This window comes from Lampetra planeri, chromosome 10 (genome assembly GCF_965212315.1).
Source record: "Lampetra planeri chromosome 10, kcLamPlan1.2.h2, whole genome shotgun sequence".
NCBI classification, from domain to species: Eukaryota; Metazoa; Chordata; class Hyperoartia; order Petromyzontiformes; family Petromyzontidae; genus Lampetra; species Lampetra planeri.
This window is the reverse complement of record NC_136116.1, coordinates 11,045,606-11,065,948: the sequence shown is the minus strand read 5'-3', so window position 1 is coordinate 11,065,948 and position 20,343 is coordinate 11,045,606. Positions and strand designations below refer to the sequence as shown.

Below are 20,343 nucleotides of genomic sequence, written 5' to 3'. Positions count from 1 at the left end.
AACTGCTAATATAATGATCATCATACTGTGCTAGTTTACAGCTGGGAATTTCGGTTGATTTCCTTTGCACAATATTGAAACTGGTGATACAATAAGTGCCCAACGATGCATTTATTAACATGGTGATTGTGATGATTATGGCAATGATGGTCTGGAATATTGTCTTTTCTGATGGCAGTGACTGGTACAGCTCAAAGAGCCCTCTGGTCAAGAAAGAGTTGGTGACAGAGATGATTAGCCACTTGTACGAGTTAAACCAGCTCCCTTTCGACCTCGCACCCAGAGGATACGACCTCGATGCAGAATGGCCATCATACGCACGGTGAGTAATGGAAGATCAGCATCAGGCATAGACATGTCCGCGACGAATCGATGTTGTGTTGCAGCTGTAAAGTGGTGTAATCTTGTGATGTTTTTTTTCCATCTAGGAGGACACTTGGAGCTTCAGCATCACCAGCTCAGCTCTGGAAGGCTCCAAGTCGTAGCTCCAGCATTAACAGCCTAGCCAGCAGCTTTTCACCAATGGTAATTGTGCATTTGTCTGTTCGCAAGGCTTTAATATAACATTGACAACAACATAATTGTATATGAAAGTATTAACTTTTCATATTTAATTTCTGCAAAATAAATAGTGTGGACCCTGTTTGTAGGTACATGGTGTGCTCCTGGCTGTCTGACATTGGTTTAGAACTTAATGAGAAAAACATTGTAATAACCTGGGTGAGTGTTCTGGTCATTGCATTGAGTGTTTTAAACTATGGAGTTATTTTACAGTGCTTCTCACTATAACCTTTTATGCTTATTCACGAAGAACAAATGATTGGATAGTCCAGGATATATATAGGATTATAGCAGTTGTGTTTTTTAAACAATTATGACAGTAGATAGACAGTTTGCTGATAACATTTACACCGATTAAACTTGGTTAAATCATTCATCAGCCACAGTCATTTCACTGTTGGTTGAATACCTCCCAAGCTGCCAGCATCTTAATCTTGTGATGTCCTCATCCATCAAGCACCCGCACACTCGCCAATTTCAATGCTCCACATTCCTATTTGAAATAATTCCGCTACTTTTGACACTTGCAGCACATGGAGGCCTATGCCAAGCACGACTCTGCTTTCATGCAGCCACTGGACATGCCCGGAAAGCTGGACGCTGCCGCTCACGGCCACCCCTACCTCGATCATCCCGTGCTCCAGCTGCACCACAACGCGGAGCAGCAGGCTCTGGAGGAGCAGGTGGAGAGCTTGCAGATCCACCTGGACCAGGCCGAGTTGCGGCTGAGACGGGAGCAGGATCGCTCTGACGCCCTGGAGGGCGAACGGCGGGACGTGCAGGCGACGGCGCTGCTCACCGAGCGGTCCTTGCTGCAGGCGGTGGACGACGCGCGCAGGGACAAGCAGGGGCTGTTGCAGGAGAACGGGGCACTCCAGCTGAGGCTGTGCGATCTGCAAAAGATGCTCGACGAGAGCAAGCGTGATGTCGTCATGCTCGAGGGGAAAGTGTCGAGCTTGGAAAAAGGTGTTGCGGCGTGTGAGCCGCGTGCCGATCGCGCTCGGACGGAGGCCGCTTTCCTGCAGGGCGGTGCTCCGATTCACCCCGGCGTTGCGGTGCGCGATCGCGAAGGTGAAGACAATGTCGGGGAACTTGCCTTGACAGCAGAGGACAAACGTCAGGGTGAAGTGTTAGAGGGTAATCAAAGCGACTTTAACCCGATGGCTCGGAGTGAAATTGCCAAGCTGCGCTGCCAGCTTGAACTGTCAGAGCAGCAACTGCAATGGAGGCAAGCTGACGTCACTCGGCTGACGACAGAGGTCGGTGAGTTGCGCTCCCGGCTTGGTGTTTCCAAGGAGGAGGTTCAGAAACTCAAGAGGAGTGCGACCGAACAAGCTCTTTCCAGCAAAATGCATAGGCAGGAGTTGGAGAGCCTAAAAGTGGATCTGGTGAATGTAAATAGAGTTCATGTTGAGCAACTCCTGCAGATGAAGGAAGAGCTTGGTGACCTCGAGAAAGAGAGGGAGTTTTTGCTGAAGAAAAAATCCGATTACGAGTTAAAGCTGTTGTCAAATGAGGAGGAAAATCTTCAGCTCTCTCATTGTTTGGAAGAGTATGAAAGGAAGAATTTGGAGTTGGAAGAGCGCTTGTATAAAGTTCAGGAAGAGGCTGACGAGCTTCGTTCCCAAATCTCTGAACTGGCGTCTGAAAAGGACCTATTGGTGGAAAAAATCGATTCAACGATTTCCGAATTTACAATGAGCGTGCAGCAACATGAACAAGAATCGGAAGAGTTTAAGCTGGAACTGGAGAGACTAACCGAGGAAAACACAGCATTGATGGAGCACGTGCAGAGCCTGCAGTGTCTGAAGGAAGCAAATGATGACCTGCAAACTCACCTGGAGAAGACCAAGGAGAAAATCCACATTATGGAGGAATCCCAACGTCAAGAGCTGTCATCCATGAAGTTTAAAATGAGTTTGGAAATCATCGATTTCCAGACTCGATTAAAGGTAACATTTTATTTATTTCATAATGCTGGCCTTGTAGTTTTTATTTAACTGCAGGAAAACTCCTCATCCGCGGCCCTATTTTCCCCGACTCCTGTTATCCATGGCAGCTGTAGAGGCCACAAATACCCAATTATCTGCAGGTCCTATTCAAATTATCCACAGTTGTCCCTTACTTTTTTCCCATAAGTCTTTGCAGAATGGCATCCTGTTATTCTTGATGTTTTCTCGGACAAGAGGAGTTGGTTGGCAAATACACGCTCTTCACAATTTGTTGTTTCTTAAGAAATGCGCTGTGATGAAAGAGTGCACACGTGGTACTCTCTTTGATCACTCGCTGCACCAGACAACACTGGCACTCGCCGACACAAACACACTTAGAAACACACACACAGACGCACACAAAGATAAGGAGACCCACACAGTTTTATGCAGACACGGAGATGCGTACAAAGACAGCGAGACACACAGACATGGAGACACGAATCCAGATGTAGAGACAGACTGAGACATGGAGAGACATGGAGACACACAAGGAGATGCACAGAGACGGTTAGAGAGCCAAAAACAGACACTCCCACTAAGACGAGGTGCACACAAAGACAGACACGGAGGCAGACGAGAATACACAATAACAGGGAGACGAACAAAAACAGAGACAGAAACCGATACAAAAACGGACGCAGATAAACACGCATTGAGTGTACGTGTATATGTCTGCAGTATACAAGTCCACGCAGATACATGGACATTCGTACTTGTACACACTTACAAAGATTCCCCATATAGCCTTCAGGCTGCAAGAACAAGTGCGATTAGCGAGCACGAGGTGTTTGCACTCGCACGCAAACACACGTTGTGCTTCCTTGACCCCCGGTGCGCTTTGAAAACTCCGATTATCCGCAATGTTTCCTTGGAGACTTACATGGAGTCTTATTTATTTTCGTGGATAAGAGGAGTCTTGTGGCAAATTGATCCTATTATCTGCGAGTTATTCCCCATGCTTTACCCCACTGACTAAGAGTAAAATCACTGATAACCCCACTGATAATAGGATCCATGATATTGATGCCCCATATCACGAGTGGATAAAAGGTGTTCTGTTTCAGATCAAAATGTATGCTGCTGGGATGTCTTTATAGAAATGTTTTACTTTGATGTTTGTTTTGAAATTGCAGATCAACATACTGTATTGAAATCGATGTGTAGTCTCGCGTGTAAATGTGAACAAACAAATCTGATTATTTTTTCAGAGACACACAGAAGAGAATGATAAATTAAAAAGTGGCAACAGCAATAAGGATACGGTCATTTCCAATTTAAATGCCAAGGTGAAGACACTAAAGGTAGGATAATCCTCATGGCTGTGTAGCCTCCACTCCACACAAGACCCACACTATTAAACAATCACATAATTTGATCTTCAAAAATGAGACATTACTCCATAAGGAATGCACATTTTTTCCCATAACGACTGGTAACTTAATGTATCTTTTTCAGATTAAACGTTGGTGTGTATAATGATCACAAAGCAGGCTTTGTGTTACTGTGCTGTGTGCTGACTAATGTGGTCTATTTCAAGGCTGATTACCAGCTGCTACAGGACCTGTCGATAGCTCAGGAAGAGAATTTCAACCAGCAGCTGCGGGAGCGGGTTAAGAAAGAAGAGGAAGGAATTGGCCTGAGGAAGGCACTGGACAGGTACACTGCAGAGCATGAAGTTCATGCACTGACCAAGGAAAATGCTCCTGATTCTCACTACAACACAACCCCCCCACCCCCTTACGAAGCGAGTTTGTGCATCATGAATGTGGGGCTACACTGCATGTCGATCGTACCTTACCGTTTCATACGGTAACCACCAACCTGGTGCAGTTTTTTTTTACTCGGTGCATGTTGTCGGTTGCATGCTAAGTAAATCTGCTTGTGAAAATGTTGCTTGTATTAAGCTATAAATACTTGTGGCTTTGCCTGTTATATGTTTTTGCTTTGCATTGCATTGTTGTCTTGCTTGCCCATCACTGCTCCTTGTTTGCTTTTTTGCTGGGACGTTTTGCTTGCTTTTGTATCCGGCCATGCCAAGGTACCCTTTGTAAAAAAAAAAGAGACAATGGACCAAAATTCACACATTGGCCACTACTATTAAAACCCAGTTTGGGATAATAAAAAAAAATAAGTTGGAAGCAATATTTTAATTAAAAAAAAGTTTTAACCGTAAGGAACATTTTGCTTCGGTGGAGATTTGGTACATTGCATTACAAAGGGACATTGCATGATGGCATTAATTTTTTTCTGCTTCATTTATTTTGCTTTTGAAACAGGCAATTCGGCTCCTGGTTCTCTTTCAGTGGTAACACGAATTTGCAACAAATCGACAGGTGTGCATAAGAGCTTCCAATGTCTTCACATTTCATGCTGCTTCTAATGCGAGTTCTGTATTGTGGCTGCTGTGTAATTTGTTTAAACTCTCTAATGCGTGATGAAGATAACTACTTAACCTAGTTGTGTCCAGACTTGACTTGCATGCTAAAATACACAGGGCTATTTTTTATTATCTTACACCAAGTAAAGGAGTGGCAAATGACTGATTAGTGTCCTGACACCAAAAGTCTCATCTCTTGGTTCATTATCGGGCGCGCGATGATGATATGGGCCCGGTCTGTAGCCCTGGCATGGTCATCTACGATGCACAACTCTTCCAGGAGCCGACAGACCACTAGATGCTATGGTCTGCGTTTCACCGCAGTGGTACGTGTCGGTATCGATCGTAACACCTACGACCACAAATTATGAATGTGACTATGCAGCTTCTTAACTCTGCAAGTTGCAGTTTAACTCGTTTACATCCATCCGTTACCTGCGGAAATCCATAATGTAACTTGAGACCAGCAACTTAAACTAGACTTTTATTAAACTTTATTTTATTTTACCTGGTAAGGCCCACTGAGCTATATAGCTCCTTTTTATAAGTGACCTGACCACACTCAACAAAGTGGCCGATGTGGAAATTTATAGCAGGCAAATACTCTAAACGCACTTTGGTTCTTAATGTGGAGGGGAAAAACCGGAGGACCCAACCTCTATACTAGTTGAAGTAGTTAGCATCTTGCCAATTTAGAGAGGGAATACTGTTGAAGTAGTTTTATAAACTATTGCATTGATTGCTATTATTGCAGTTTGTAATGAGTGTTAAAACTCATGATAAAGCCTTTGGAAATCTTGGCTAAATAAGATATGGCCAGTTTAATAAATGAGAAAAATGCACTATTCTCCAGTGAATAAGTGATTTAGTTTGTTGTATATTTTTTGCATCATCATCCTTAATTTTGTTAATCGCCACTTATCATTTTGGCTAGGAAACTGCAGATCTATTTTTCGAACCCCAGGCTTCTTCATGTCAACCATTGCAGTCTCTTCACTTTCTTACTTGAACAGTCAGGATCACTCATTTACATGCATCTGCAGAATAACCAACAATGAATCTAGGATCATGTCTATTAACCTGGTGTTGCCCATCCCTATGGTGTGATGTTGTATTTATACTTTTTTGCCAAGCGCAGGTGTAAGGAAACACTTGAATCTGAACAAAAGGATCATAAGAATCTCATGAAGGAGCTGGCCATTGTGAAGAGCAGAGCGGAGGAGGAAGAGAAGAACCTCCTTTCAGAGATTCACGAGCTCAAGGAGACGATGGCAAACATGTCAGACCGACTCATAGAACTGCTCAAGTGAGTCATACACACACAGCACCTGCACGTGTCACCGAACATACTTTCGGTGTTTTACAGTTATACAAACATGCGATGAACCCTCCCGATAACAATATTGACACTCCTGGGGTACACAAGGGTTATTGATCCTCGTTTTTGTTTGCATTTAACCGTTCAAAGGTACAGTTATTATAAAAGCAGAGTAGTACGAACACAGTGTAAATTTTGTATTCTCTGCTGCTGAACATGTTTGTGACACGGCAAGCAAATTGATCGCATCATTTGTACATTTGTTCTTTGTGCCAATCTTATAGCGAAAGGCCATCACGAAGGCGCTATGAATTACACATTATAGTCTGCAGTAGTTTAACAGTAAGACGCTGATGTTGCAATTCACTATAAAATTTGGTAAATGTGACCTGTGACACCGGCTTGCATTGCTTACTCTTTTTTTGTGAAATAATATCGGATAGATAACATTCATTAGGGAGAAAACGGTGCATTTGTTTAAAGTTCACACACTCCTATAAATGCATGAATTCATCACTTAGCATAAACCACATTTTAAATAGATTTTTTTAACGTTTAAATGCAAGCTCACTCAATCATATGCTCCAGATTTTGTCACCATTAAATACTCATACATCTGTAGTTAAACATAATCTAAACTTAAATTTGCTTTTATAGCCTTTTCCAGCCAATTTAATTCCAAATGTGACATTTTAATAATGGAGTCAAAATTCAATAAAATCAATGTCACTCAAATTAATATTTTATACTCCAAAACCTACTTAAATTGTAATTGGTGTGTTTTTAATGGTTTAGTGTTCATTCGAGCAACAGGACATTTTGACTCAAACTTAATTCCATGTATAATAGAGGTTTTTTTGGGTTAGATCGCGTAAATATATAAATGTGTCATTAAAACGCACCACCACCCAAGACCCAACACAGCCAACTAGTAAGGGTTGTCACATAAACAGAACGTGGCCAATTCGTCACTAGTACAGCACACCGGTGTGTTGGAGAGCCAAACCACAACATTTACAATCTGAGTACGACGATTCACCAGTAATTACAACTAGCTTCATCAGGCGACAGCCAGATTTGTGGAGAAGTCCACCTGTTTCGATCCTTCTATAGAGGCGTCGTAGATGTGGGCACCACACTTCTGCGCTCTTACGCCACGTGGTGGGGTTGGGGGATTACCGAGTCAACGCACATTATGCATGTGCATTATGCGAGCCCTTTGAACTTGTCCTTCCTATCTATTGTGTGTATTAAAATAGCCGTGCCAACGGTAATCCCTATTGAAGTATGTTGTCCTTTGTAGGCATGCATTTAAAGATATATTTATATAACGACACATTTATATATTTACGCGATCGAACCCAACAAACGTATGGATGATGTTGGTCGCGAAAGCCTGTTACGTGGTAATTCCATGTGTTACCTGCAGGTGGCAACATACTACCCTGGTCCTCTTTAGCGGGTGCTTCTCAACCTCTATCGTATGAATGAATACTGGGTAGTGGCATTATATAAGTGTCTGTCTATAGTAAAGCAGTGGAGTAGGGAGCCGAATATTGCATAGACTCTATCCTAGCTTTCATCCCTTTCCTATAATTCCGAAAATACTGCCGTACAACTGGGCCTTTGCTGCAACAAACCGGTTATGAACCGCTGTCATTCGGTGTGATTTCTCTGGCCAGGAACCCACATTTACCACTCCTTAACGTAACTCCGAGGCTCTTCGCATTTTGCTTTTTCATCTGTTAGAAACGGAGATTCGGCAAGCCGGTCAGTAGTGGGAGCAAGGCCTGTAATCCGGCACAGTGGACGGTGAGGGTTGGTGGATCGACCACGCGTGCTGCGACTCGTTTGCCAGGGGTGTCCAGATGCTGTACAGTAGCTTGCCAGAAGAAGGCGTTGTAGCAAACTGTGAACTGCACCTGTTCCATCTTTGTGGGATTGAGTGTTGCCCCCTCGCGCACGTGGGTTTTCTCCAGGTGCTCCAGTTTCCTTCCATATGTAAATTCTTATCAAAGGATGGTTTAAAACCCATCATAGTCGGTTAATTTTTAGTAAGCAATCGATGTAAAATAAATCATGGGGGTGAGATTGTTGGAATTTGTGTAATCATTTATTTAGTCACTTCTGAAAGATTGATTGAAATGCAGTGCTTCAGTTGACCAAGTTATCCAGGTCACCAAAGTCAAATGAAAAAAAACCCAAGAAGTAAATCGGAACCCCCACGTTACGGGCCAAATATAAAATAATTCGCATGCATATTGAGTGAAATACAATTTCCCGAAGCAAGCGGGCTCTGTCAAAATACTTTGCACTGTTGGTCGTTACAAACGCAGAGACAAGGACGTGCTGTGGCAGAAGAGCGACATGTTGGAGTTTGAGCAGCGGCTGCGTGCAGAGGAGCGCTTTGAGAAGGATGTTGGAGCGCAGCACTGCCTCGACTGCAAGAACGAGTTCTCCTGGATGCTGCGCCGCCACCACTGCCGGTCGGTCCCCTAAGAGAAGTCCCTTTGTGCCACCCCTGGTCCTGTCCCCCAAAGAGAAAGTCCCTCTGTGCCACCCCTGGTCCTGTCCCCCAAAGAGAAGTCCCTCTGTGCCACCCCTGGTCCTGTCCCCCAAAGAGAAGTCCCTCTGTGCCACCCCTGGTCCTGTCCCCCAAAGAGAAGTCCCTCTGTGTCACCCCTGGTCCAGTCCCCCAAAGAGAAGTCCCTCTGTGCCACCCCTGGTCCTGTCCCCCAAAGAGAAGTCCCTCTGTGTCACCCCTGGTCCAGTCCCCCAAAGAGAAGTCCCTCTGTGCCACCCCTGGTCCTGTCCCCCAAAGAGAAGTCCCTCTGTGCTACCCCTGGTCCTGTCCCCCAAAGAGAAGTCCCTCTGTGCCACCCCTGGTCCTGTCCCATAAAAGTGTCCCACTGTGCCACCCCTGGTGGATCCTTTTTAGAGTGTCCTGCTGTGCCACCATCAGAGAAACAGCCATCACAGTTCACGCAGCCGTCAAGTGTTGACATGTGTTCTTCACTTAATGTAAATTTTTACGATGGTTTGTAAGCTATGGCTTTTTTTGACGTATAATGACTGTGCTCTGGCAGCCAAATGTTATTCAGAATGATGCATAAACGTGTACTCGCCACCTCATTTCTTCCGTCAGCCTAAATGTACATTAGACGTACAGCAATTTGTCTAAATCCTCAACAATTAATTCTCGCGCACGTGATTTGATTCTTGTATCGTGAACTTGAGAATGGATATTAAGTGACGAATCGATGCATTGTTTTACCACTCTTCCCGCTCGCAATGCAGGCTGTGCAGCCGCTCCTTCTGCTACTACTGCTGCAACAACTGGGCATCGCTGAGAACGGGCGAGAAGAAGGAGCGCGTGTGTCGCTCGTGCTTCGCGTGCCACGGCCCGTCGGCCGTCGGGGGGACGCCCAGTCCCTCCGAGTCGCCCTCGACGGCGTCCAACCCACTGGTCTCGCCGGCCGGTACGGGCGCGCACCCCGTGATTCCCCGTGCGGTTAACTCACCAGTGAACCCACCGGTGAACCCACTGATCTCGCCGGCCGGTACGGGCGCGCACCCCGTGATTCCCCGTGTGGTGAACCCACCGGTGAACCCACTGATCTCGCTGGCCGGTACGGGCGCGCACCCCGTGATTCCCCGTGCGGTCAGCTCAGTGGTGAGCTCACGGGTGAGCCCAAGGGTGAGCCAACGGGTGAACCCACGGGAGAACCCACGGGAGAACCCACGGGAGAACCCACGGGAGAACCCACGGGAGAACCCACGGGTGAACCCACGGGAGAACCCACGGGAGAACCCACGGGAGAACCCACGGGAGAACCCACGGGAGAACCCACGGGTGAACCCACGGGTGAACCCACGGGTGAAACCACGGGTGAGCCCACGGGTCTCGTCGGCCGGTACGGGCGCGCACCCTGAAATTCCCTTTGCGGCGGCCTCCATCAGCCGTGCGATTTTAACCGATGAACGAGCTGGTGCAGTGCCAAAGACTAAACCTGCCATGATCTGCATGCCTGTTGGAATAAAAAACATGACAAGTGCCTAAAATGTGAATATGAAATGCAGTTATGTCCTCTGGTATTTCTGTGGTTTTTTTTTATTCGGTAGAACGCGACACTTTGTTGACCACGTGGTTTTGGTGTCATTTTATTTGTTAAGTTTTTAAGTCTAGGTGTTTTTTAATAACTTGTCACATTGTGTTTTTATCATATAATTCCGTGCGCATGAAACTTGCCCCATCATAAGGTTCTGAATTGTTTCAAGGCTTGCCTTAGTAATATTAAAGATGAGGTCAACTCTCTCACATTATATTGGCAAAATGTCTTCCGAAATTTCATAAACCTACGCAAGCGGGGTCGAGCTGTTACGTAAATCCGCATGGAAATCTAATAAAGTGATTCATCCCCAAAATCATACCTCCTGTGACCTGTTCAGCTCATTGACGCAAAACGTGAAGGAATTTTATTTTGTACCCAAAGACGCACACGCGCGTATCTGGTTTGATGCATAACTGCCTAGAAAGGGTGAGGTGTCACTTCTGTTTCCCGACATTACCGTATCTTGCTCATGAAGCGATGGATAACATCTATCGAATTTTGTGCGTTAGCCAAGGAAAACATAAGGAAGGGAACCTAACATTGCGCAGTAAATCGTTTTGTAAGACCTTGTTTATTACGTATAGAACATTAAAATATTTTTTTACCTCAAATCTTGTTCGCACTGTTTGGTTGGCCATGATGTTTTTGTGTCAATAAAGTACTGGCAGTAACATTATAGTCCTTGATTTACTCAGGAAAGCTGTTTTGTTTATCTAGACTTTTTTTCAGCATGGTCCTGTTTGGGATATTTGACCAATTCTCTCAAACAATTTTTGGTATTGGCGCGAGGATGGAGTATCCGGTGAAACGCCACATACACGAGGAGATAGTACACAAATCTGCACGAAGGTCAGAATTCTAGTTGCTATACCGTCATCTGCAGGGTCATCTTTTAGTTTTGCAGGTGGGTATGTCACACACAGGTCACCAACTGTTTTATAGGCATGCACCACAGTACCCTGACATGATCTCATTGATCATTGCTTGAAAGATAAAAAAAAACTATAGCAATGGGTATTAACGTGATGTCAATTCTTTATTTACATCACATCGTAACTAAATGTGGTGTCTTAACACATTGTCTTGCAGGTGAACGACCTGCACCTGATGATTTAAATTTTGACATCATCACCGAGGAAGAGGTTGGTGAAAGCAGCCAACTGACATCACCATCTGAGAATGAGGAAGCGGAAAAAGAGTGAGTTTATACAATTGCTTTGTCTTCCTGCCTCACGTTTTGTGCCGCTTTGTTACTTATTTTTACACTTTTCCATGTTTCAACATTCATGCGGAGAAAACATTCACTTACCGTTGTTTCACATGGACGCAAGTAACATCCTCTTCTTTTTCGTTCGCATTTTACTCCATAGAATAAGTTTTGGCAATAAATACAGTTGACAATAGTGTTTATCGAATTGTATCTTTATTTCACGATGGGTCCATACAATGTAAAATGACATGCAACTATCTTCGTAACAAATTCATCATTGTCCTTTGTCAGTACAGCATTACCCAGTGCTTTTTTATTTTTTTATTTTCTGAATACCGTTTAAAATATTGTAAACCCGTGCAGTTCATTGTGATAAGGGAGGTAAAACACAAGTACAAATTAACCAATCAAATCACATCGATTGGGTGGGGTATGATCTTCAGAAAATGAGTGTTTATAACTGAGGAATTATTGTTAGGGACTGTGTCCAAACATCAAACATAAAAAAAAAACTCTTTAAAAATAATATGAAGGCATTTTGCTTTTTAAAAGGTTTTTTTTTTACCAAAGCTGTGGTCTGCATAGCATCCATATGCAATATATTCCGTCAGTGGTATATAAGCATGGGGAGCTCCGGTGGTGCAGTGGTTCATGTACTTGGCAATGGACTTGGTGGCCTAAGTTCAGTTCCTGCCAATGGTTAACAGCAGTCACCAGCTCGCAGCAGTCACTTGAGATAGGTGTGTCAAACAACTCCCACGAGCTCCATGGTCGTGGGAGTTGTTCGGGCAGGCCATGATCCAGCAGTAGATTAACAAAGGGCTGTAAATGATTGGTCAATAACCACCGTTGTTCAATCTTCATTTTGGAGCTTTCGTGACTGCAGGAATTATTCTTTGGTTCTTTCGGTTAAGTCACGTCTAAAGATAAAATAATAAATTAAATGATAGCATATTACGACGTTTCGATTGCAACACAAGCAATCATCAGGCATAAAAGAAATAGCAACAAAAATCTAACTAGAAAACTATAGACAGACATACAAGCACAGACATCACAAGGACACACAGAGAGAGGACACATATCAGCACAAAGAGAGAGGTCGTTTCTGTGACGGTGCCTTAATATGCTATTATTTAATTTATTATTTTATCTTTAGACGTGACTTAACCGAAAGAACCAAAGAATAACCACCGTTGTACTCTTAAGTAAATTGTTATTTTCACATGTATACCAGCAAACATTGCCTGCAACTGATGTGGATTCTTGCATTTGTTTAATTCTGGTAACACTTGTGTAAAACCAAGCTGAACCATGGTCCTCAATAAAGTGTTGAACGGCGATGCTTTTGTAAAATAAGCTAAACACATTTGACGTAAACTTAAAATTGTACGTAACCAATAAATAACGTGAAAAAAAATGTAAACAGGTTTCCTAAAATTCAACTTCCATTCTGGCCTTCTGGTCCTCTCAAGGCATTGCCCAAACATGTCTTATCAGTGCCACCCAGGGCAGCATAAATCAAACAATGCTTTTCTTGAACCATTTTATGTCTAGATAACAAATAGCATGATAGCAAGGTGACCGTACTAGCTTTTTTATGAAAAAAAGTATTGTTAAGCTAGGGTACCATAATATGAAAAATAATAGAAGGTTTTATTTTGATACTGGTAAAAAAAACAAGGTCCAATTGTTGTCTACCATAGTGTTTGAAAACTATTATTTTGGGGAGGAAGATTTATGTGAAATGCAACATCTACAGAATATGAAAATAAATAGGAATTGTGTACTGTATATGAAATGGTCGGTATATATACGGTCAGCATTCTGCTTTTTGTGGATACTGCCCATGGTGCATACTTGACAGCATTTGTCACCCAAAGTGCTGTTGACCAGCACTCATGGCCTACTCAGCTTGTTGTTAATACAGTGTGGCTTATTGCGTCTTAAAACCTTGCAATGTTACGACAAATCTAATATGCATTTAAATAAAGATATTTAAATGTATTTCTTTAAAAAAAATTAGATTTCTAAGAAAAAAAACAATAGAACATACAGAACTATATTATAAACTTCAAAGTAAAAAAACAAGTAAAAAAAAATCAAATTTTATCTGCTCTGGTTTGTACACATAAAATCAACATGTATTTACACATTAAATCAATTGTAGCCTGTTTTGAACATGATTTACATTTCCAGAATCACTTCCTGCAAGTCATGTGTTCCTACTATGGTAAAATAAAATAGCAGCTCAAAGATGACACAGTTATAATACCAACATGAGTATTTGGAAGTCACGACCAACAGCGGCACTTGTTTTGAACCATTTTGATTGCCTGTTTGCGATGTTTCTAGCAGTATGTAGATCTTATTTTGGGTAGGTTGTATATTACTGTTATTTCTCCATGGTTTTAATGTACAGTAAAACCTTGGATTGCGAGTAACTTGGTCTGCGAGTGTTTTGCAAGACGAGCTAAATTTTTTAATAAATATAAATTTGATAAACGAGCAAGGTCTTGCAATACGAGTAGTACGTGTATACGCTTTGTCTGCCGAGCGTCACGTGATCACAACTGATATACGACTGCTTTGATATACGAGTGCTTTGGATTACAAACACGTTTCCAGAACCAATTATGCTCGCAATCCAAGGTGTTACTGTATTATGCATTGTGACTGGTAGTTCAGTTAATGTATTCTCTGAAATAAAAATGAAAGAGTACACACATTTTGCAACCACATCAAGGTGCAATATATATTTGATGCACAATAGTAGAGCTAGTGACAGGATGTAAACACAAATTGTAACTTGTGTAAATCGGCATTGAGGGTTTGGGTCCATTAGCTGCTCTTGACCATAGATATAAAATAACCATGTGATCTTTAATCCTTGTTGATGATGACCTTGCTCCATATGGCTTTAATCTGTGCTTGAAACCTCCTTTTGCTGAGCACATAGATGTAAGGAATGAGGCAGCAATTGATGGTGGCCAGGCTGCGTGTGAGTGGGATGGCGTATCTCTCTCTCATCTGCTCCATTTGGCACGAGGAATGTTCCTGGACCCAGGAGTTTGCCCTCCACAGGAGGCAGATGTTATACGGGAACCAGCAGTTGAAGAACATTACGACGATAATGGCGAACTTGAATGCGCGTCGTCGCTGTACGGCTTTCGCGTACGCCAGGGAGCTCGCGATGCCCAAATACGATGCCAGTATGATGACGAACGGGCACAGGAAACCGATGATGAGCTGTACGAACACCGTAGTGGATGAAAGCATGTATTTATCCAACGTGAATCGCGTGCATAAGTCTATTTGGGGGTTGTTGAAGAGAATGATGTCCGGCACCGCGAGCAATGCAGCGAAAATCCAGATCAAGGGGCATATGGTCGTCGTGTACATGATCTTGTGGTATTTCAGAATGAAGTTGGTGTGTGCTGCCGTTAAGTATTGATAGACGCTCAAGCAGCAAAGCGAGAGGCTGTGCACGTAGAGGCATGTGGTGAAAACTGCGTTCACGCAGACGCATGGTATTACACCCATGTATTCGGTCGTCATATTTTCCGCGGCAAAGATGGGCAGCGTCAAAGCAAATAGTATGTCCGAGATCACCAGATTGATGATGTATATGTCGACTGACACCACCCTCTTGATGTTTCGAGCAAAGAGCATTAAAACGAGCCCATTTCCAATTAAAACTGGAAGGAAAAGTAGGCAGTCCAATATGGGTACTATCGACGGCGGCTTTTCTGTGACGCAAAAATCTAAGGTGACTTCCGATGTATTGAAGTCCAGCGAGTTGTTGGTCATGTTGAAAGTTGAAATATAAGCGGTTGTATTGGAAGTCGTCTCTGCAAAGATGTTGGCATAAGTTTGATTGATGTTGGTGGAGTGGTTGTCATCCAGGTTGTTTTCCTGTGAAAAAAACACATTTGTTGTAAATTAAAGTTCCTAATGCACTGCATTGTAGTCTATTCGAACGATAGCTTTAGTGGGCACATTCGCGATTGTGCAATATGAGTTTGAGCAAGAGCAGCATCCCTTTGGTGTCCTGCTAGTCGTATGATCTAAAAAAATATTGATCTATAGAAAACAGAATCTGTCATTCAGTGAAGTACTTTGGCATGCTCATGCTCGCGTTCAACAGTCGTCCTAACCTAAACACGTGAAGTGGACAAGCTTTTAACATCAAACACAGTTTATTTGAGAACTTTTCGAATTTTCATTGGGAGGAGATAATTCATGAACTTGGATGTCCCATGGTCTCCAATCCACACAACCACATTCAAAAGCTTAGAAATCTTGGCAAAGTTGATATTCTATATCCAACCTTCAACACGTTGGAGTGCACAAAAGTGCATCGTCGTCAGAAATAATATGAAGTAAAGGACAATTTTTATAAGGATGAGATGACAATAGTCACCACGGTTCGCTGCATACTATTTTAGATTGATTTTAAACTGATGTATAATTTATAGTTTAGACGTAGAAAGTCCCATTGTTGACTGTCGCGTTGCCAAGTGTTTTATTACAGATGCTGTTTGCTCTTGTGACTCTTGTTTGCTTTTTCAAAAACATGTTCCCCAATTTGTTCTATTCCTGTCACGTGTTGGATCACTCGCAGAGCGGGTGCTACACTTTGTATTGGAGATCAGCCCATGGAAGCGGATATTGGAGAGCTGGCTCTGAGATCACCTTCGGGTGTCCTGGTCCAGACAGTAAGGGGGGCAGCACTTTTCCACCTTCCGTGCCACGGAGTATAACGTTTCTTTCATCATCATGATGCAAAGGTTCGACAAACCTATTATTGGAACGTTTGTTGCGTGACAGTCAAACCATGGTCAGTAATGGTCAAACAAGTACTTTTTAAAAATCCCATGCTGGAATTTAGCCAAATTGAAATACAGTAACAAACTTCTTATTTCGTATGGATTAATAACAGCAGATGAAAGATGTAATTTGTTATTTGTTTTCCATTTAATTGTCTGTTCAAAAGGAGAGTGGATCTCATCCATTCCTCCTTTCAAGGAGTGAATACAACAGCAGCGGTGGCGGAGTGTTTACAATGTGGTTGATGGTTTGGAATTTGTGGCCACACTCGCAGGCTGTCGAACCTTTGCATAATTTGAGCATCAGTTGACCGCATCGGCCATGCCAAGCCCTGAATCGAATGATGGTCGACTATTGGCGATGTTTGCTTTGTGGAATAATTCTTGAGTGGGCTGAGACCATAAACTCGCCACTCGAAACCAGTTTAATCACAGGTGGCTTCCTGGATTATTTCGATTATTTTGTTGCTACAATTTTCCACATGATAAGCCACTTTCCTTTGTGGCCAGGTCGCTTCTGAAAAATAAGTTAATACTGTGTTTGGCTTTACCTGGTAATATTAAAAAGATATAGTTAATTTTTATTAGTATATGTTTGTTTAAGAGATTCGTCTACCTTTAACTTGGCACTCCTATCGTGTTTTTGTATTGTCTGTTGTAACGTTCTGACTCGCCCATACTGGACATCTGAAAAAGAGCTTAATAGCTCATCGGATTCCTCCACTATAAATAAATATTCTTATTCTGAACCTTGTACTCCGTGGTGCCAGCTCAGTACTGTGGCCAGCCACTTGGCTTAAAGGCCACAGCAGCTGACTTAAAGGTTTTTAAAAAGTCCGTGTTACTTGTTATTAAAAAAGCTGAAGTCAACAAACATCTAAATTTTGTTAAAATAATGTAATTGAACACTTTTAAAATGTCATTTAACAGTCATGGTTGCACATTTATAGCTCATCGGATTTCTCCAGTATAAGTAAATATTCTGATTTCGATTTTTAAAAATATAAAGTAGGTTTTTAGCGAAATTACTCTTAACAGTTCAATTTGACATTTTAAATCATTAGTTGTGTGTGTAGGCGTTAGGTTTTTCCATAAGTTGAAGTGTTTTCTGGAATTGTCTTGCTTGCTGACATCACTGCTTACTCATACATATTGTAAATGGTAAGCAAAGTACTTTTTGGAAATTGAAGTTACAAAATAATTATTGCATGTGAACTAATTTTATAACAACATAGATACTTGGATATTCTAAAGCAATTAAGGATTACATTCTGCATTTTAAATGACAAACAAGCTTTTGTATTTTCATTGAGGTTATAAAAACACTCCAATGCTGTCGTAACTAGCATAAAAAAGCAAAAACTCACCGTTAAGTTTGTCATGATGCTCGCATTCATGTTCAGAAAATGTGGTGGAAATACGGACAGTCTTGTTGTTGTACGTCCCTTCAGAGTCTGTAGGGATGAAAATGTGTTAAGAAATGATGGTACAGTTTAACACGTAGGCTTTCGCGGCCAATATCATCCATAATATAGGTTTTTTTTTTGGGTTAGATCGCGAAAATATAAATGTGTCGTTAAACCAGCCACCACCCGACACAGCCAACTAATAAGGTTTGTCACGTAAACAGAACATGCCAATTCGTTACTAGTAGAGCACACCGGTGTTGGGAAGTAACTTGCATTATAATACAACAATCGTAGCGAGTCGTTGCGACCAAAATAACAATTTTTTTCATTGACATTTTTAAGTGTAATATGTTTATAGCTTAGCAGTCATAAACAACCCAATATATATTCTTGGTTTTTTCGGTAAAGTCACGTAGAAGGCAAATAATAAAATAATACAAATTAACAATAAATTTCTCACGACGTTTCGATTGCAACACAAGCAATCGTCATCAGGTGTGAAAACCACAACGTGAGAATTAAATGTTTTATTTTTATTATTTTATTATTTCCCTTCTACTTGACTTTACCGAAAGAACCAAGAATATTAATCCCTGCAGTCACGAAAGCTGTAAATCGAAAGCCAATATATAGTCAAAACATTTTAGATACTTTTTTTTACCAGGTAAAGCCCCCCCCCCCCACTGAGCTATGAGCTCTTTTTCAGAGGTGATCTGACCACACGTAATGATAGCTCATTGAAGTGGCTTATATCATCATCTTCACACGTGGAAATGTATAATTATAACCAAATAATCTAAATGCATGCATCTTAATGCGGAGGGAATAACCGGTGGACCCTGAGAAAAATCCACGCGACCACCACGGCATGAAAGAGAAAATACAAATTCTACTAAATATGCAGGCATCATCGGGATCGAACCCACAACCTCTCCTCCATACCGGGCCAGGGAGATAACTTATTACCACCGTGACACCCCACTTACCGAGCCATTCGTAAAGACTGTCAGAGTAGAAGATTAATTGATATATCACATGATATATCACATGAATATGAACAAGTGTATTAATGCATTCGGCACTTTATAATTTCAGTAAAAAAAAAATCTGTCGCTGAGTGAGTCAATCCACGGATGTTAATCAGCATTGTGGCTAGAGCTGTTGGGGAAGATAGCGCCAAAGTTTTTTTGTTGCTCTTTTAATCCTGATGGGAAATTCATTTTCTAGCACAAACACGTTTTTGAAGATATACAATTTTATTGTATTAATTGAATACATGTCCACTTTTATTAGCGTTCAATACGTAAACAACACGTGTAACCATTGGTTTACTGTAGCTCGAAATCAATCTGAGTTTATGCTCCGCAAATTATAAATAGGGCAAAATTCTCACGTTTTTTTCTCCATTGCATACACAATCTATTTTATATGGTATCGCTGTAAATATATAACGGTACACTTGACATTACTTTTAAAATATTAAATTACATTTCATATCATAGCTTAGTCATCTTTTCTGTAACTACATAAGGTAGGCCTTACTTTTTGGTTGTTGGGTCTTTCATGCTGCAGTTCACAATTTCATTTCCTTTGTCAATCCATTGTTAGTTGAAAGCCTCCCCTAGCCTTTCGGTTATGGACCTTTTTCGACCACTCCTCACCACGCTGGCCAGTGTAGGTTGTTGAAGGAGTTTCATCACTCAACTGTGGCCAGGAATTGAACTCCCTCTACCAGATTTACTGACCTGCGCTAACCGCCACCACAACACGAGAGCCGCTCGCCTTACAATAAACATAACCACGTAAATAAGCTGAATTGTAATACCGATTTTTGAAACGCGAAAAGCTCTTACCTGAGCTGTAGGAGTTGTTCTTGTCTGGCCCTTATGCACAGTAAGTGGGGACCCTCTGAAGTGGTGTGCAAGGGCTGGCCAGCCCCGTAAGCCAGGCGTACAGACGTGCCCATAAGAGTCGCGCGAAAAAAAAACCCCTTGCGTGTGCCGCTTGACGTCAAACAGACGTCATCTTCCCGTGAACTCAAAAACAAATTGCCGTGGCGCTTTTTTTCCCCAGGATGCTGTTTGCCTCGTGATTATAAGTTGTCAGATGACAGATTAAAAAAAAGGGAAGTCGGAGAGCCCATTTGGGTTTTGAGAGTCCATGAAAATAGGTAAACTTTCTGAAGATAGCTTTTCAGTAAATTTTGTCAGTTTTTTTTATTTACACCATTGGTGTTTTTTTATTCCGGTGTAGTTAGATGACATGAAATATGATGAATGGGTAGATAATGATTGGCTAAGAGAGTTTGTGTGACATTCCTGGAGGTAATGGATATAAATAGTCCATAATGCAGGTTTGTTTGGGTTATATCACGTAAATATAAATGTGCCGTTAAACCCGCCACCACCCGATGGCCAAATAGTAGGGTTTGTCGTGTAAGCAGAACATTGCCACTTCGTTCCAAGTACAGCACACCGGTGTGTTGGAGAGTAGATCTAACCCAAAAAAACCATTGCTGCTCCTTCCTTTTGTT

At 42.1% G+C, this 20,343-nt stretch overlaps 2 protein-coding genes across 10 annotated transcripts in view; one reads left to right on the top strand and one right to left on the bottom strand.

Moving 5' to 3' along the window:
* Window positions 1–20,343, top strand: part of FYCO1 (FYVE and coiled-coil domain autophagy adaptor 1) — a 55,498-nt gene that overhangs the window by 8,602 nt on the left and 26,553 nt on the right. For 2 of the 6 annotated variants that reach the window (XM_078598306.1, XM_078598307.1), the window contains exons 6-16: window positions 179–322; window positions 429–525; window positions 1,092–2,513; window positions 3,764–3,856; window positions 4,093–4,211; window positions 4,832–4,888; window positions 6,071–6,238; window positions 8,000–8,062; window positions 8,587–8,736; window positions 9,548–9,810; window positions 11,452–11,560. In XM_078598306.1, the coding sequence (XP_078454432.1) occupies window positions 179–322; window positions 429–525; window positions 1,092–2,513; window positions 3,764–3,856; window positions 4,093–4,211; window positions 4,832–4,888; window positions 6,071–6,238; window positions 8,000–8,062; window positions 8,587–8,736; window positions 9,548–9,810; window positions 11,452–11,560 (2,685 nt within the window). The remainder of the gene's footprint in view (window positions 1–178; window positions 323–428; window positions 526–1,091; window positions 2,514–3,763; window positions 3,857–4,092; window positions 4,212–4,831; window positions 4,889–6,070; window positions 6,239–7,999; window positions 8,063–8,586; window positions 8,737–9,547; window positions 9,811–11,451; window positions 11,561–20,343) is intronic. The other 4 variants (XM_078598310.1, XM_078598308.1, XM_078598311.1 and 1 more) reach the window with 4 other exon arrangements.
* Window positions 11,767–19,797, bottom strand: LOC144721028 (C-X-C chemokine receptor type 4-like). 4 transcript variants are annotated; one of them, XM_078598319.1, is made up of 3 exons: window positions 19,664–19,797; window positions 17,769–17,855; window positions 11,767–15,487 (listed from the first exon to the last, which is right to left on the bottom strand). In XM_078598319.1, the coding sequence occupies exons 2-3, from the start codon at window positions 17,796–17,798 to the stop codon at window positions 14,456–14,458; spliced, it is 1,062 nt and encodes a 353-aa protein (XP_078454445.1). In that variant the 5' UTR covers window positions 17,799–17,855; window positions 19,664–19,797; the 3' UTR covers window positions 11,767–14,455. The 4 variants fall into 4 exon arrangements, with proteins under 4 accessions (XP_078454445.1, XP_078454441.1, XP_078454442.1 ...); XM_078598315.1 differs by lacking the exon at window positions 19,664–19,797 and adding an exon at window positions 19,353–19,634; XM_078598316.1 differs by lacking the exon at window positions 19,664–19,797 and adding an exon at window positions 18,797–19,276.

What these genes read in the sequence shown, in the direction of transcription:
- LOC144721028 (XM_078598319.1), bottom strand. Translation starts at nt 17,798, where the DNA reads ATGAATGCGAGCATCATGACAAACTTAACG. An exon ending in GCATCATGACAAACTTAACG is followed by an intron (nt 15,488 to 17,768) that starts GTGAGTTTTTGC and finishes TTTTTTTCACAG; the next exon opens with GAAAACAACCTGGATGACAA.